Source organism: Lepisma saccharinum, chromosome 29 (assembly GCF_977018435.1).
Source record: "Lepisma saccharinum chromosome 29, izLepSacc3.1, whole genome shotgun sequence".
Lineage (NCBI taxonomy): Eukaryota > Metazoa > Arthropoda > Insecta > Zygentoma > Lepismatidae > Lepisma > Lepisma saccharinum.
In genome coordinates this window covers 4,222,024-4,238,039 of record NC_139257.1, presented here as the reverse complement: position 1 = coordinate 4,238,039, position 16,016 = coordinate 4,222,024, and the positions used below count along the sequence as shown (strand labels likewise).

At 36.3% G+C, this 16,016-nt stretch overlaps 1 protein-coding gene across 1 annotated transcript in view; it reads right to left on the bottom strand.

Moving 5' to 3' along the window:
• Positions 1 to 16,016, bottom strand: part of LOC145981322 (uncharacterized) — a 125,769-nt gene that overhangs the window by 15,401 nt on the left and 94,352 nt on the right. Inside the window, exon 2 of the mRNA XM_083114528.1 lies at positions 8,378 to 8,817. Coding sequence (XP_082970654.1) covers positions 8,378 to 8,787 — 410 coding nt within the window. The 5' untranslated portion in view covers positions 8,788 to 8,817. The remainder of the gene's footprint in view (positions 1 to 8,377; positions 8,818 to 16,016) is intronic.

Genomic DNA, 16,016 nt, shown 5'->3' with positions numbered 1-16,016 from the left:
TTGAATTTCAATAAGTTTCAATGTGCATGTTAAAATGTCAAATCCAGTGTGTAAATAGCAGTCATTCGTTTTGCTAAACATATAGCAGATACTAGTCGAAAAACAAAGAAGAAATTGAGTTTGAGTTTTTGAATCAAGTCCACTTTTATGCACAGATAGGCTAATTGGGGTTGGACCTACAGTTTAAAGTGGGATCTAAACCACCATGTGCCTCCACTGGATACCGAACCCAGGACCCCTTCATTACAAGGTGATGACGTAACCACTATGCCATTGGGGAGACAAAGAAGAAATGTAACTGAGTTTTACAATAACGTTTATTATGATTTATTCAGTAAAAAACTAGGTGCTCAAGATAAATGAAAATGGCCGGCTCAGTGGCAGAGTGCATTGAGTGATATCCTTCAATATTGCCATGGGGTTCGAGTAGCATCATGTGCATCATTGTTCTCTGTGAGGGTCCCATCATAAATTTCATTCAATCATGTTTTTCTTATCTATATCATAGCAAAAAGTCAGAAGTAGCACAAACGTGACATGAAATATCAAATTACAAATGTAACATGAAGAGTAAGCCCTCCATTATGTATGTTGTTCATGTACTTCCATTTCAATTTTCCTTTATTAAAGGGCGAGGTTCAGCATGCAGCTGTTCTTCCATCTAACCCCAGTGGATACATATACTACATACTAAATACAATTAACAAGAAAAGAAGAGACGAAAAAGGAAGACACACAAAAATAACAAATACAAAAGTGAGAGTAAAGGCTCCCTTACACACACAAAAAAAAATACACGAAGGATACACACATTAATCAACATGATTGTGCTTGATGTCATATATGCAAGTCAAATACAAATTATATATTATATTTATTGCCCGACAAAGAAAAAAATAATATATAATCAAGGGTTGGCAATGTGCAAGGGAGAAAGTAATAGCAAAATGAAAAATGAAAATACTTAGTTTTTTTTTAGGAAGTTGGTTCAGAAGTGAGAGCTACTATTCGTGAGTGCTGGAACACAGATAATGTTCAATTAACAATAGATTTTTTTAGTTTGTCTTTGTAGTTGTTGCATTGCGATTAGTGAGGGACATCATGGAAGGAAGAAGCACATTACATGCTCTTGCAGCTGAATGTGTAAAAGCAGATTGGAAAAACACTAGTGTGTGCTTTGGAAGCTCAAGTTTTGATTCTCTCCTTGTTCTATAAACATGTATTTTCCTTCTGAATTTTAAGGCCTCCCCTGTGGCACAGTGGTAGCATCGTAGCCTTGTAATCAAGGGGTCCCAGGTTCGATTCCCAGTGGAGGCACATAGTGGTTCGGATTCCACTTTAAACTGCAGGTCCAGTCCCGATTAGCCTTAATGTGCATACAGTGGACTTAATACACCAAATCTATTTTCTCCTGAATTTTAATTTATGGAACAGTTTTTCCAGGTATTTTTGTTTTTAAAGGATTATGAATAAAGCAACACAGATGTAATTTTTGGTGTTGGGCCATGTTCAACATTTTGTTTGCGTTTAACGTTGGGAGGATATGATCATATTTTCTTATATGGTACACGAAACGGAAACATGATTTTTGGACTTTCTCTTGTCTATTGATCGGAGTAAGTCGTCAGTGATTTTAAGTAAAGCCGTTGCCATGCTGTGTGAAGGACGGAAACCAGATTGGCATTTCAGTAGAAGATCCAGGTCATTAACAAGCTTACAGATTTCTTGTAAACATTTTTTTCATTGATTTTGGAAAATATAGGTAAGAGACTTATTGGTTGAAAGTCATTCAGGCACATTATTACTTTGTTGTTTGAACAACACGTGCTTTTTCCAGGATGGCTGGATATTGTCCAGTTTGGAATGAGAAATTTATGATGTGCTTCAGGGGACGTAAGATGTGTGGTAGTAATAGTTCAACCATTTTTATGGATATTCCATCATTACCAGAGGCATTGGATGATATTTCAATTATCACTTTCATTGTTTTGGTTTCGCTTATCTCTTGCAGGCGGAAAGTTTGAGAACTTTCATTAAAATTGAATCCATGTTTCTCAAGTTGGGAGGTATCTCATTGTTGATATTCTTACTATATACACCCCATGTTTTCATTTTTCCCACAACTCTTTGCTTTAATAGTTTTTCTTGTATGTACGCATTGCTTGCATTATAGAATTATTTTCCTGTAGTTTGTCAAAATGAAAATAAATGTCTGATGAAAGGAGCGTGTGTTCTCCTGAAACGTCACAAAGAAAAACAGTTTTCTTATGCTTGTAATAACCGTAAACTACAGGAAAATAACTCTTTGCTGATATTGTTCCAGCAGAGGTGGTGATTAAAATAGACTTTCCTTTCCTGCCACTGAACTGAGGTAGTCAAGTTTCTCAGTTCTTTGTAATAGTCACAGTTTACCTGGGTTTTTGTGCATTTATATTTTATTAAGGCATTGTCATGGTTTCATAAGTAGTTTTGTATTTTCTGATATCAAGGGAGAGTTTCTTGGTTGCATTAGTTTACTTGCAAGGGGTGCATGTTTGTCAAAGAGATTATTACATTTTTAGTAACAAAGCTATCTATATGCTCCATTCAATTGCTGCAGCATCCCTATCGAATATATCTTTATCGAAGATAGAGAAGTTTCGATATGTGATAAACTGTTTAACTAATTTTGGTCTTTGAATGGCAAATGTCGCCTATACTAGACAGTGGTCAGACGTTCCGATGGGTGAGGTTACGTTAAATGAGGGTACAAGATCTTGGTCATTCGTTATTACTAGATCCAGGAGTGATTGAGTGGTTGCCGTTATTCTGGTCTGTCGGTTAATGATCTGGACTAAGCTGAAAGAATCAAGTATTGATTGGAAATATACTGTTTCTGGTTTATAGAGAGAAAGGAAATCTGTGTTTACGTCTCCTAGAATAAGTAATTTGTGAAAGAGCAGGAAAACTTCCGAGATTGTGGTTTCTAGGCACGATAATTTTGTATACGATATATTAGGAGCTTTGAACACACCAATTATTCTCAGAGGTTCGAGCTTCACTGATACACTAATAATTTCGACTTCATCCATCATTTTCCTGATTGTTGCAAGAGGGGATGATCTTGACATTTAGATCTTTACAGTGATATGGAATTAGGCCCTCCCCACCCATTGTGCTTCTACCTTTTCTTATTGCTGCGTAACCAGGTATGGAGAAGGTCGAGGCAAAGGCTTCATGGTAAGATCAGCTCTTGGTGGCCAGGAAGATATCAAAAGCCAACTCGTGCAGCTCATCTAATTTTGGCGAAGGCAAGGACTTAACGTTTGCCTCAGCGAAGGTTAGGAAGGGTGGCCTTGGGGGGTGATGACTGGGAGGGAGGAAACCATTACTTGTAGGATTTTCATGTGGTGGAGACGACATCAGGGTAAAAAGTAAAGACCATTTGTTGTGAACTTGAGGGAAATCAAACCTTACCTTCCATAATCCTAGAGTATTTTAGTATTGTTTCAAATATGAATGTAGAAGCAAGTTGAAATGAGGATGACATAAGGAAATTCGGGTACTTACATGTTGCCTTCTTGTGAAGTTTTGGATGTTCGTGAATCATGGGTATACAAACTTACTTTGACGTTAACACATCAGTCAAGGAAAACTGTTTGATATAATTTCCAGTAGTGCAAAGAGAAACACTTGAGCCCATGCAGAGAACATAAACAATCACATAAAGGAATAGAGCTGATAAGCACGATACACTAGGGTGTATCAAAATAACTTTTTTCAAAATTAAAAAATACAGTGTGCAAAAGTTGCATTATTGTCCCAATATATCACACAAAAAAAAAATATATCCACATTGAAAGATTTCTAGCTTCACCTCTTTGGACTTGAACCTTTAGTTATTCAGTGATATCATTAAGATTGCACTTGGTGGATTTACAATGTATTGTGTAATTAAATTCACGAGAAAAGGTGATTAAAATAGCTTTGTGTTTATCTACACAGTACAATGAACCAGCGAGAATAGAAAATTTTGGGTCTATAGGGTTGGGAATGGGAAGAGGAAGGTGGAGCAGAGGCCAGAGACCATCGTCACCATATGATACTGCATGGGCGAAGAGTTGCTGCCAAAGTGATTCACGCGGTTGTGCTAAAAGTTTTCACGCACATGTAATTTCAGCCCTGCATTGTAGTTTCGACACCGAAGTTTCAGAATTCATTAGAACAGATTTGGATGTGTGTGTGTGTGTGTGGTGAGCATGGCTACCGCTAAATCATAGCTCGTACAAGAAGCAACATAAGTACGAGTTATGAATCTCTATTCGGAACTCCTTGTACTTTCAATTCCAGGATGTTACCTTCATACAGTGATGTGATAAGATGCTATAGGACTTACTCGTCTAGAATTGAAAGGGGAGAGGAGTAAAGAACAAGCAATTCGTTCCATTTGTGAAGAAGTGGCAAGAAAGTTGGGATCCTCTAAGATCCCCCAGTTTCCTTTTATAGGATTACTAGTATGATAGATATCACAAAAGTGTCAGGGCTATATTGAAAAAAATTGAAAAAATAAGCAATCAGAAAAAACTAGAGAAATTAAAGAAGATTCCCAAAACTTTTTGATATTGCTAGTTGCAAATGTGCGGATTTCAGTTCGTGCAAATGTGAAAAAGCTAAGAAAATAACTGAAAAGGAGAGACAGTTTATTACAGATCAGAGAACAGACAGAAAAATGGCAATAGGTACCGTCGATGTACTACTCAAAACTAAAACTCTTCTGAAAAGGAAAGAAAGGAGAGTAAGTTAACGTGCTGAAGTATAAGATGATTTGCAAGAACCATCGACCAGTGGGATGCAAGCGACAGCATGTGATTCAGGCAGTTCATCAGAAGTGGAAACCATAAGTGACATTGACTTTAAGTGGTCCTATCCCCTAGAGTCTCGACCAAAGAGGCGAAAAAGACAATCTTCAACACAGATGAGGGCACCACTTCCAACTTTAGCTAAAGTAAAGGATAAAACTGGTGTGACTTTAAGAAAGGTCGCTGCTATCCCTTTTTCTGTTTTAGAAGATTTGAACATAATTTCACACAAAGATCAATAGAAAGTGATAGACAAAAGTAAGGTTCAAAGAGAGGTTGAAAAAAACCATAGTTTTGTGCAAAAAAGAGAACTTAATGAGGGCATTAAACCTCAAAGTTTATATTTTGATGGTAAAAAGGATGAGACAGTTATGTTACAGAAGATTGCCGATCAAAAACATCAAAAAATTGCAAATGAGGAACACTATGTGTTAGCTGAAGAACCAAACAGTCTATACCTTGGCCATGCATCGGTGTCAGGATCATCCACTGTTAATAACATTGGAAGTTCGATAATTCAGAAGCTGAAAGATAATAATGTGGACTTGATAGATCTGAGGGCAGTTGGTTGCGGTGAAACTAATATTAACATCAGAGTGGGGGGGGGACTCATAAAATTTCTCGAGAACCACGTTCAAAGACCTTTGCAGTGGTTAATTTGCCTCCTGGATTTCAATGAATTATCACTTCGACACTTGCAGAAGACAATTGCTGGACACACAACAGGACCTTATACATTTTCGTTCCCTGTACGAAAAATGCTCCATAATTGTGAGGACAGGCCAGTTACAAACTTCCGAGGCTATACCTGCCGAAATGCCAGCCTTAGATATACAAGATTTGAGCTCAGATCAGCAGTACCTTTTGCAAATATGTCAAGCTGTAATCAGTGGCAAGTGTGACACACGTTTAGGAAACAAGTAGCCCGGAAAATTATCTCATTATAGATGGCTTACTACTGCTTGTCACCTGCTTCACCTTTACATAGGGTCACCAGACGTCCAATTCTTCCCGGACATGTCCTACATTTTAGTCCTATGTCCATCGTCTAGGAGGAATTTCAAAAATATCATAAATGTCCTACATTTTGAGCCTCACATAATATTAATTAGGAAAATACGTGTGTGAGTTGAACAAAGAGAATCATGCAAGTCACAATACAAGTCCCAAACTCAATAGTGAAATTATTTTGATTCAGACGTTGCCCAAAAAGAAAATAAAAGTTTGTTCTGTTAGAATAAATATGGAAGCAAAGTTTTGGGGCTACGTTCTGATTATGTTACAGTTCAGTTTTCTGTCACCTGAACAAAAACAAATTGAAATTCCTGTTTTTTAAACAATAGGCAATGAGGGCTTAACCTTTTGACGCCCAAGCCCTTTTTCAATATTAAGCCTCGGTTGCCCAAGCCGATTTTGAGCAAAATGCAGAGTTTCAATTAAATGAGTGTAGTTCGGAAGCTAATTGCCCTAGAGAGATGAGTGATATACCGTTGTACGCGGAATGAACCAGAGATTCAGACTATATGAATTTTTTGCAAATTCGGCGTATATGTGGCGGGGGCTAACTCTCAAAACGACCTTGACACAGCGTCTCGATCGAGACGCTTGGGCAATTGAGGGTTACTTTTGGGTATCTCGATCGAGACCCTTGGGCACCTAAAGGTTAAGCATTCGCTCCTGGTTGTTACAAACATTATTTTGGCAACAATGGAAGATAGTCCCAAGTCGAGCAGCCCTTTGCTAACCCCACCCTCACTATAGTTGAGCGACTGACAGCAGCACCAGAAGCAATGATTTTGTGGCACACGTACGGGATTTGCATCTGCTCTTTCTTCAAGACAGTTACAATGGCGATAGAAGCATAATCAATTGTTTTAAAACTGGAGAGTTACATACAGAGTGTCATATATTGTTAAAGAGTTATTGATTGATTGAGTTGGTGTTTTAGGTCCACTTTATGCACAGTAAGGCTAATCAGGACTGGACTTACAGTTTAAAGTGGGATCCGAACCACTATGATCTGCACCGGGTATTGAAACCCGGGACTGCTTGATTACAAGGCAACGATGCTACCAGTTAAAGAGGCATTTGTTACAATTTTATGTCCATATTTTGGTGAAAATAACTAAATGTGTATTTACATATTTAGCACATTTTTACTACATATAAATCCGTTCTCCAGTGATCAGGGTATTTTTCAGTGATATGTTGAAGGAATTCCATCAACATGTGTCAGTATTTATGTAACAAGCCCTTGCCCAATTCATTGTATCCCAGAGAACTTTCACATTTCTTTTAAACAAAATATCCTGGCATGTGCACACAAGAAAAAAAGAGGAAATTTTAAGAGTATTGAAGCTAAAACTTTTAACACACACAAAATTACTATCAGCAATGCAGACACTTTGACGCATGAAATTCGTACCACTGTAAGATTGATTGATTGATTGATTGATTTGCTTTTCTTTACTTCGTTTCTTTTTCCACTTTTGGCTAATTTGCAAAGATAGGGATGAGTGATGATGTGATGAAATTGATGAATGGACACTCGCAAACATCCATGCCCAGGCTGGGATTCGAACCCAGGTCCCTGACGTTTTAACGTGATGTGGTAACCACTCCACCATGGAGGTTGGCTCATACCATAGTAAGGTCACTGATGCGAGAACAACAATCTATATTACAACATATAATAAATAATTCACGACATGCATAACATACCACATGGAGTTGCCAAAAGATGTCGTGACATGACAAATATTACCAAATAATACCATTCACTGTCTTATAATGTATAATGTAAAAAATAATACATTGTTCAAAAGAAAATTTTACAGTTTCTTGCAAAGGTATGGATGGTCACCACAATCATACTACTATTTCCAAAGGCTTCCATATTTTGTTTTCAAAGGGGGACTTGGAATCCATATTTGATTGTTTAATAGCTGTTTGCAGGAAACACGATGCCTCTTCCCATACATAAGCAGCAATTTTGAATACACCTAAATATTCAAGGTGAACAAATTCTTCAGGGAGAATGATGAAAGTCAGGGGTAGAAAAACCTTAAGCAATTCAGTTGCTAGCCCCCTTTTCTCAGGAGCTGATTTTTTCTTTCAAATGCAGTTTAAGAAAGCCATGAATCCTACTAAGATAAAGCTATACATTTTTAAATATGATCTAAAACATTTTATTAATTAATACATTGGATTGAAAGTAATAATTTTTTTGCCAGATTGGTCTTCCTAAAGAAGGTTCTACAGGTAACAGCAAGAATAACTAAACCATACAATCTAATATATGACTGACTCTACATTCGAGCAACAGTGTAAACATTTATAATGGCATGTTCATGATTCTAGTTTAATTTTATATGTGATACAGGGAAGACATAAATATAAAAAAAAAAACACTTACTGTACTAGTCATTTAAAAAAAAAGTAATGGAAATTTCCGTAAGGGAACTCGAAATATTAAAAAAAAAATACCTTTACAAATTAAAGTATTGTGGTACTCACTTCAAAATACTTCATGCACTCACCTTTGTGTCTCTGCAGCTGGATATTCATCTTCAACTTTGAATTCACTCTTCACATCTTCAGACTTCACATTAACATTGTATCCCTCATCACTTTTGCATGCAACAGCACCAAATCGAGCAAAGTCTTCACTCGGATCCAAATCTTCATTATCCTCTGGCAAAAAATCACTCATCTCAGCACCAGAGTGCAAATATACGTGAAAGTAGCTACCAGCAACATTACCTGGCTCTTCGACTTTCGTTTGTTCCTCCTTTGGTTCAGATTTATTAACTGATGATAATGATGCTGGATGCCACGTGTCTTCAATTGACTCTTCAGGAAGAGAAATATCTTGGGTCTCACTCCTTATTGAACAACTCATGAGGTCAGGATCTACCTTCAGTAGTGGGGTCAAAGGGACAGACTCCATTTGTGATGATGAGCGTGAGGCACTTGAAATCTGAAAATACATTTTACACACAAACTTTAGATGGTGTTGAACAGGTTTGATTTAAATTGCTTTAAAGAATGAAATAATTTATAGAATAATGTACATAAGGATTTTGTAGAGACCAGAATCACTTTTGGTGAAAGTACACTAATCGCATAACCATTTAATGGTGTTTTTTAGGCTCTAAGAAAAGAAACAAAAAAAATATATGTACTAATGGGTGAAACTCATACAAAAGGAAATGTAATACGTAAACTGTAAACATACTTAAATTTATCTTGATTTAAAATTCAATAATTATTACAGACAAAAATAGCAAACATTTTGTGTAGAAAATTTACAAAATACTAATCATGTAAAACCGTAAATTAGTGTCATCATTAAACTGTAAATATCACTCAAATATTTCAAAAACTGTAAATATCTCTCAGCTAATATCTTTCAAACTATATCATTTAAAAAATGCAAATTTAGCAACAAAGACTATCAAAATATTTTAAGTTACAATTATAGAGCACATCCAGAATATTTTATTTTCACTGTAAGAAAAGTTACTGAAATTATTATATTTTCATTAACACTTTCAACAAACATTTCCATAGTAGGCTCATATGTACAGTATCAGAAACAGAAAAATGTATATTTACATGTAATTTATTTGCTTTAATCAAACTGTTGTAATATTTAACAGGGTCATTTACTAGAAAAAGCCTCTCTATATAAAAAAAACATATATCTATATGTATGATGCAAAAAACCATGCAATTTTATGCATGTATATTTCAAAAATGAAAAAAAAAATGGTTTAATTAAAAAAATATAAAGAATTTTTTTAAAAATAAAAATCATTTTTTTCCACCTTGATGTTCTAATTAAAGACAAAATACAATACAGCACACACACACACACACACACACAAACACACACATGCTTTTGAAACAGAAGATGTGTACTGGCGATCGAACCAAGGATTTTAGAATTATGCACCACATTCATGGATTGCTAAGTCTGTACCATCTACTTCAATATTAATTTTACTTTCTGATTTCACAGAAGAATGGAAAATAAAACTATCTGAAGTTAAACTGTGATCTGAGACACCATTCTTAATGTTACAATCAAAACTTAAAGAATACAAAAATTAATAGGAGGAAGTAATGCTTGCAATCTTGTAGATTTGGGTTCAAATTCAGGATTATCGTCTGAATGTCTGCCCTGCAATAGCTATTTTAAAAATTACACATCAATTTGGGTTAGTATGTTGGTTATTCAATAAAGATTAGCCTCAACCCATTTCACACATTTCAAAGACATGATATATTTTGTGATATGTGATGTGATGAAGGGTGATGCATATCTGTGTACTATATATGGAAATTGAAGCCCTGTGGAACTATATTTTCTGTTAGATAGGTGAATGTACATGGAAGCAGTATGATGGAGAAAGATAAAGTCAGAGTTGTTCTTGAAGGGGAATTCTCCAAAATAAATTTGCAAGGAGATGCTTGTTATGTATAAGCATAAAGACACATCCTATGCCATCGTAAAGTTCAGGCATAAGATATTTCAGATGTGATCAAAATCCTGGTTAAGTCGGAGCACATTCCAGGTCATTCCTTCAGTCATTGACTGAATGATTGTGTTGGTGTTTTAAGTCCACCTTATGCACCGTAAGGCTAAAATGGACTGGACCTACAGTTTAAAGTGGGATCCGAAACACTAGGTGCCTCCACCGGGTACTGAACCTGGGTTCAATCATGACGCTGCCACTAGACCATCTTTCTTTCAGTCATTGATAACAGACAATAGAAAGTTCATCGTGGAAGATCACAGAATAGCTGTGCATCAATTGCCCAAGAAAGGCTGAAAATTAGTGTGTGCTCAGTGGAATCATTCATGACTATTTCCATATACAGAAATAAAATTCCAGATAAAGTCCCAGATTAGTGAGTTCTCCAGAAAACTGAAATCACAAGATCTGCCAACCCTGTCCAAATTATTGAAAGAATTTTACATTCATCGAAGTACACACATAGAAAGCTGGCTGAATATTTAAACTGAAAGTAAAAGGTAGCCGAATGATGGTGACGACATGAATCTCTACCCAGGGAGGAAAGTGTCCAAACAGCAAAAGGAAATGTTCTAGTGGGCGATTCTCTATATGACGCAGGGGACATTCGCACATGGTTAAATGAGTCTGGTATGCTGGTTAATTGATATTGCACTGATCTTTCATATTCACTGTTTTTAATACTGGGTGGTTGCTTACCATATGCCAAGAAATAAAATCCTTTCTCAAATTAACAATGCAAAATTAAATAAAAAAGCTGTGTGATGCACGGGACTCAGTAAAAACATGTGAGAAGCACATAGTTGTTTTTGATTGAATATTTCTGTGATTTGAAGAAGTTTCAGGGTACCATATTTAGACACAGTTTGCTAAAGACTTTGTACTACAATATGCGATAAACAACATTTTTATATTTAAAAAAACATATTTTTAATATTTTCTTTCCTTGTGTAACACACAGGACATTCAATATGTGATGCACGGGACATTTCTCTCCTTTATGTTGTCACTCCACGGCAGGTGATGTCTGTCTTCATAAACTTTCTCAAAAGGTGGCAACACTATTTTTAAAGTATCTCAAGGACAAAAGATTTCGTATTTTAAGCCTTGATGAAAAATTACCTCATAAATATATTCAACTATATGTTATTTAATTCTGCATATCTGCAGATTTGCAGATAACAGTGTAGGACTAAACTCCTGTATCCTAAGGGCTTTCCCAATGGCGCAGTGGTAGCATCGTCGCCTTGTAATCAAGGGGCTCCGGGTTCGATATCCGGTGAAGGTACATGGTTCAGATCCCACTTTAAACTGTAGGTCCAGTCCCGATTAGCCTTACTGTGCATAAATTGGATTTAAAGCACCATCTCAATCAATCAATCCTATATCCTGTACATTGTTTACAGCTGCTTCAACATTCCATGGTGAATGTCAGATATATCTTGTGCGCTAAGATACATGCTTTAACGTAAAAATACTGTTACTTGCTTTGTTGGTACTCTGTATCAAGCAATTGATCCTAAATCAGAGACCATCACCAATATTGATTAAGTTATATGATTGAATGAACGAACATCTTCAGAATTCAAAAGTAAAAGGACTTGTTTTTGCAAGAACTTGGTTGCAAATGCAAAAAACATTAATGGGGAAGAATTTTGCAACTTCACATGGGAAGGGAGCAGTAGATGGAATCAGCGGACAAGCAAAATCACTTATTCATACTCATGCAATGAGCAAAAATAAAATCTGCACCAATTGTACAGACTACTTCAGATTTTTCAGAAGTAATTAGAAATCTCATGCCTAAAACTAAAGTTATTTTGATAAATGAAGAAGCATTTCATGAGAGAGAAGTTGGGATGATGCTCAGCCAATTGTAATCACCAAATCTATACATACCATCAAAGCTGTTCAAGGTAGATATTTATATACCCCTGAGAACACTCCACCTCATGAATTAGAAATTCATGTGAATGCGAGAGCAGGCTACAGCACTGGTGACTGGGACATAGTAACATATGACGACGAACACTATCGCGGTGCAGTTGCGACAAAGGTTGCTGATGATGAGATATCCGTAATGGTGAAGGCTGGTGATACTAACCACTTGGCTGGCCCCTGTGGCGAAGTGGTTAGCACATCACGCTATGATGCCAGGGGTTCCACCCTCCAATTACGCCTGGTTCCAGGTTCCAATCCCATCTTGGGCATGGGTGTTTGTGAGTGTCCATTCATAAATTTCATGATATCATCACCGATCCCTATCTTCGCAATTAGCCAAAAGTGACAGAAAAACAAAATAAAATAAATCAAACCAAATCAAAAAAAATCAAACCGACTACTGGAAGTGGCCTTTGAAGACTAATAAGTTACTGTACCCAACCAGGCAAAAAAAAGGCCTCCTCTCATAGTTAATTCCTGAGGACAGTTCAAGTTTCAAGACGTTATGCTTTGAAGTGTGATGCATGGGACACAAAAACTATTTTCACTGGTGTCTCAGTGGCTTGAATGAAATTGTAATAATTGCATTTTCAGTACTTCATGCTGTGTATTGAAAGTATATTTTAGTTTCGAAATGTTTTTCTACAAAAAATTCTTTGTCCACAAGAAATATTTAATATTTGCATGATGCACGGGACAAGGCCACGGAGTACTTTAAAAATGCCAGTTTTGCAGCGGATTAAAAGACTAATTCGTTTATTTCCATGTTCAACATGCAGCTAAGTAACCCTTTATTTGATAAATAAAAATAATTCAAATACGTTAATTATATATATGTATCAAAATATATCCATACCTGAGGTAAAGTTTAAGAATTTTTCACTTGTAAATTGACCTTCAACTAAAAATGTTTATTATTTAATATTTTCTAATTATTTACGTGGTTTTTGTTTTTCATGATGGTTTGGTTTGTACTCTACCTAAATACCATGAATATGAAATTAATATTGCAACTTCGTTATTTGATATTCTGGTTTAACTTTTCAGAGAATTGCCCTAGTGTCAGCGTTTTAGCGTTTTAGGTAATAATGATTACCTGCCAATAGATAGTAAAGTTACAGGTGCATATTTCGCCCACTCACTTCAAAATGATGGAAGAAAATCATAAAACAAAAGTGTAGCATACATGGCCAGATTTAGGCTTAGAAAGAACTTAAGGAGAATATTACATCTCTCAGTCGTTAGAGCATCTGTCTACCATGTGAAAGACCCAGGTTCAATCCCCGGCAGGGAAGATATGCAAGTTTTTACCTATTCAAGCAGCTCCGGTGCCCATCCAGCATCTTTTAAAGTGGGTACTTGGAGGAAACTCTGGGGAGTAAAGGGTGATGCTGATCACATCACCCTCACCTTTGGCCGTAATCAAGAAAGTGTGGGGGCCTAACTCCACACACCCACATGCCTTCAGGGCAGGGAAGCACTTTACTTTCCTTACCTTTTATCATTTAATACAAAAATTGGTATAACAATAATTAATTCTTGTGCCAGAGTGGATTTCCTAAAGATGGCTCTACCGGTAACAGTATGACTAACATGACCCACACATTCTCGATCTCAACAATTTTAGACCTGAAATGATCAGAACCATGCTCTGGCTACCTTTACCCCCATCCCCGGTACCCATTGACTTCAGACTGAGCAAGCCCCAGAGCCACTTTATTCTGGGACACGGCTAGGAAAATTCTGACCATAGATCAATCACACCAGGAAACAAACCAGGGTCTTCTATGTGGCAGTCACACATCCTACTGACTAGACCACCACGACTTAAAAATGTTTCAGTATTTCCCTTCTTTTTTTTTTTTTTTTTTTTTTTTTTTTTCGAAATTGGAGCTGGACATTACATATTCTCAAATAGTGTTCTTGTCATGCTTTCCTGCAAATTTGGTCCATCCAGATTTCATAGGGCCGATGCCAAAAGTGAAATTTTGGAATCTTTTCCTGTAAGCTAGCAACACTGCTGCTCATTTCCCTCATGCAGTGTGAGCCAATTTTCAATGAAACTTTGCATGGTTGTGGGAATGAAATACTTCTAACTACTACATTCTTTTCATTCACTTTGGTCTATTGTGGCATAACAACATTGTTGATAATTATCTTTCACCAACAAAAATGCATGGTTTTGACTTCCCTTCCCCTTAACCAGCCTGCATTCCCTATTATAGAAACATTTTTCTTTTTGGTCCCTCAATTGACTAGTTTTTCAGCCCATATTCCCCTTTTAAAAAAGCACCTTCCTTGGTCCCTTTATTCACAAGATATCAAATATTTTTTTGTACAAGTGTTTTATCCCTAAAGAAAACATTCAACAATTGTCTATTTGGAGGGAAAAAAGAACAAGCGCCTTCTACCTTACCTTGTTGGGAGTATGCTGCAGCGATTGCTGCAACAATGTGATCAGCAGTAACAAACACATCGTAAGTGGCTGTTGAGTTGAAAGTGTACTTATGCCCTAGATTTGAACTTTTAGTGTGAAGTTTCTTAGAATAGTTTTAACTTTACAGTGGGACAGTGACAATAGCATTGAGAGTCAGTGAAATGGTGAAGGGAGGTACAAGTGACAGCAAGCTATGGGATGTGGTGAGCTGTTGCAAGGAAGATTTCATTGAAAGAGATGGTAAGATTATTTGCCTAAAAAAAGGAAATGAAAAATGACTATAGTTTACTCTTGCACTCCACTAAAAATATTATTGTAAATGAAAGCACAATATGTACCATTCATGTGCATAAAGGGATACCATAAATTTCTTGCATTTTTACTTTACTTCATATGAAATTTAATGTATCCCTTATTACATATGAATGATGTGCATTGTGCTTTCATTTCAAATAATACCTATTTTTAGTGTTGCAAAAATAAACTGTAGTCCTTTTTTATTTTTGCAGTAATTTTCCTTTCCTTTTTGGTCCTTTTTAGAGCAAAATTTTTCCCTTTAAAATCCAGTCTTCACTGATCATGTGTCCCACATGTTATTTTTTTGTAATTTTTCTATGATGCAGTTTTCTGCTGCTCTTTCAAAATGACGAAATGTTACAAAGTTAACAACAGTTGCATGATTGGTGCCACATGGCTCGTACTAACCGAAGCAGTGCATGTTTACTTTCAGAACTAATACATAGTTACGTGTCCTCCCTTCTCTCACTAACCCACATCTGCATAACTTCAGAATCTGCAGTGGTGGCAGTGTCTATCGATGCATTGATATTTTTCTTCTTACATACTTAGGCACATGGGAGACAACTGTACACCAAACACACAACTAATGTTAGCATTGTAATATTGCGTGGTTTAGAAGGGCAGCAGAACTGTGCACCTGTGCTAAGAACAAAGACGAAGAAAGAACGTTCACCTACAAAAGCACTCATGTGCAATATAGTGTTGCAATCTCACAATGAATATTGATGGGGGACATCCTTCTTCTTTTGCCTTTAACTTTCTTTCATTCTTGGGATGTACAATGTAAAAATTCGACTCCACCTAAAACACTGTCATTCTGGAGATAAAAAAAAAAAATATTTAATATCTCTACAAATATTAGTTCTTGAGCTACATTATTTTTGTACATTGCAGCATGTTTGAAAACTGCACACTTGAAATGTTCCCATTGGGAGAGGCTAGACATGTGCATGAGATTGT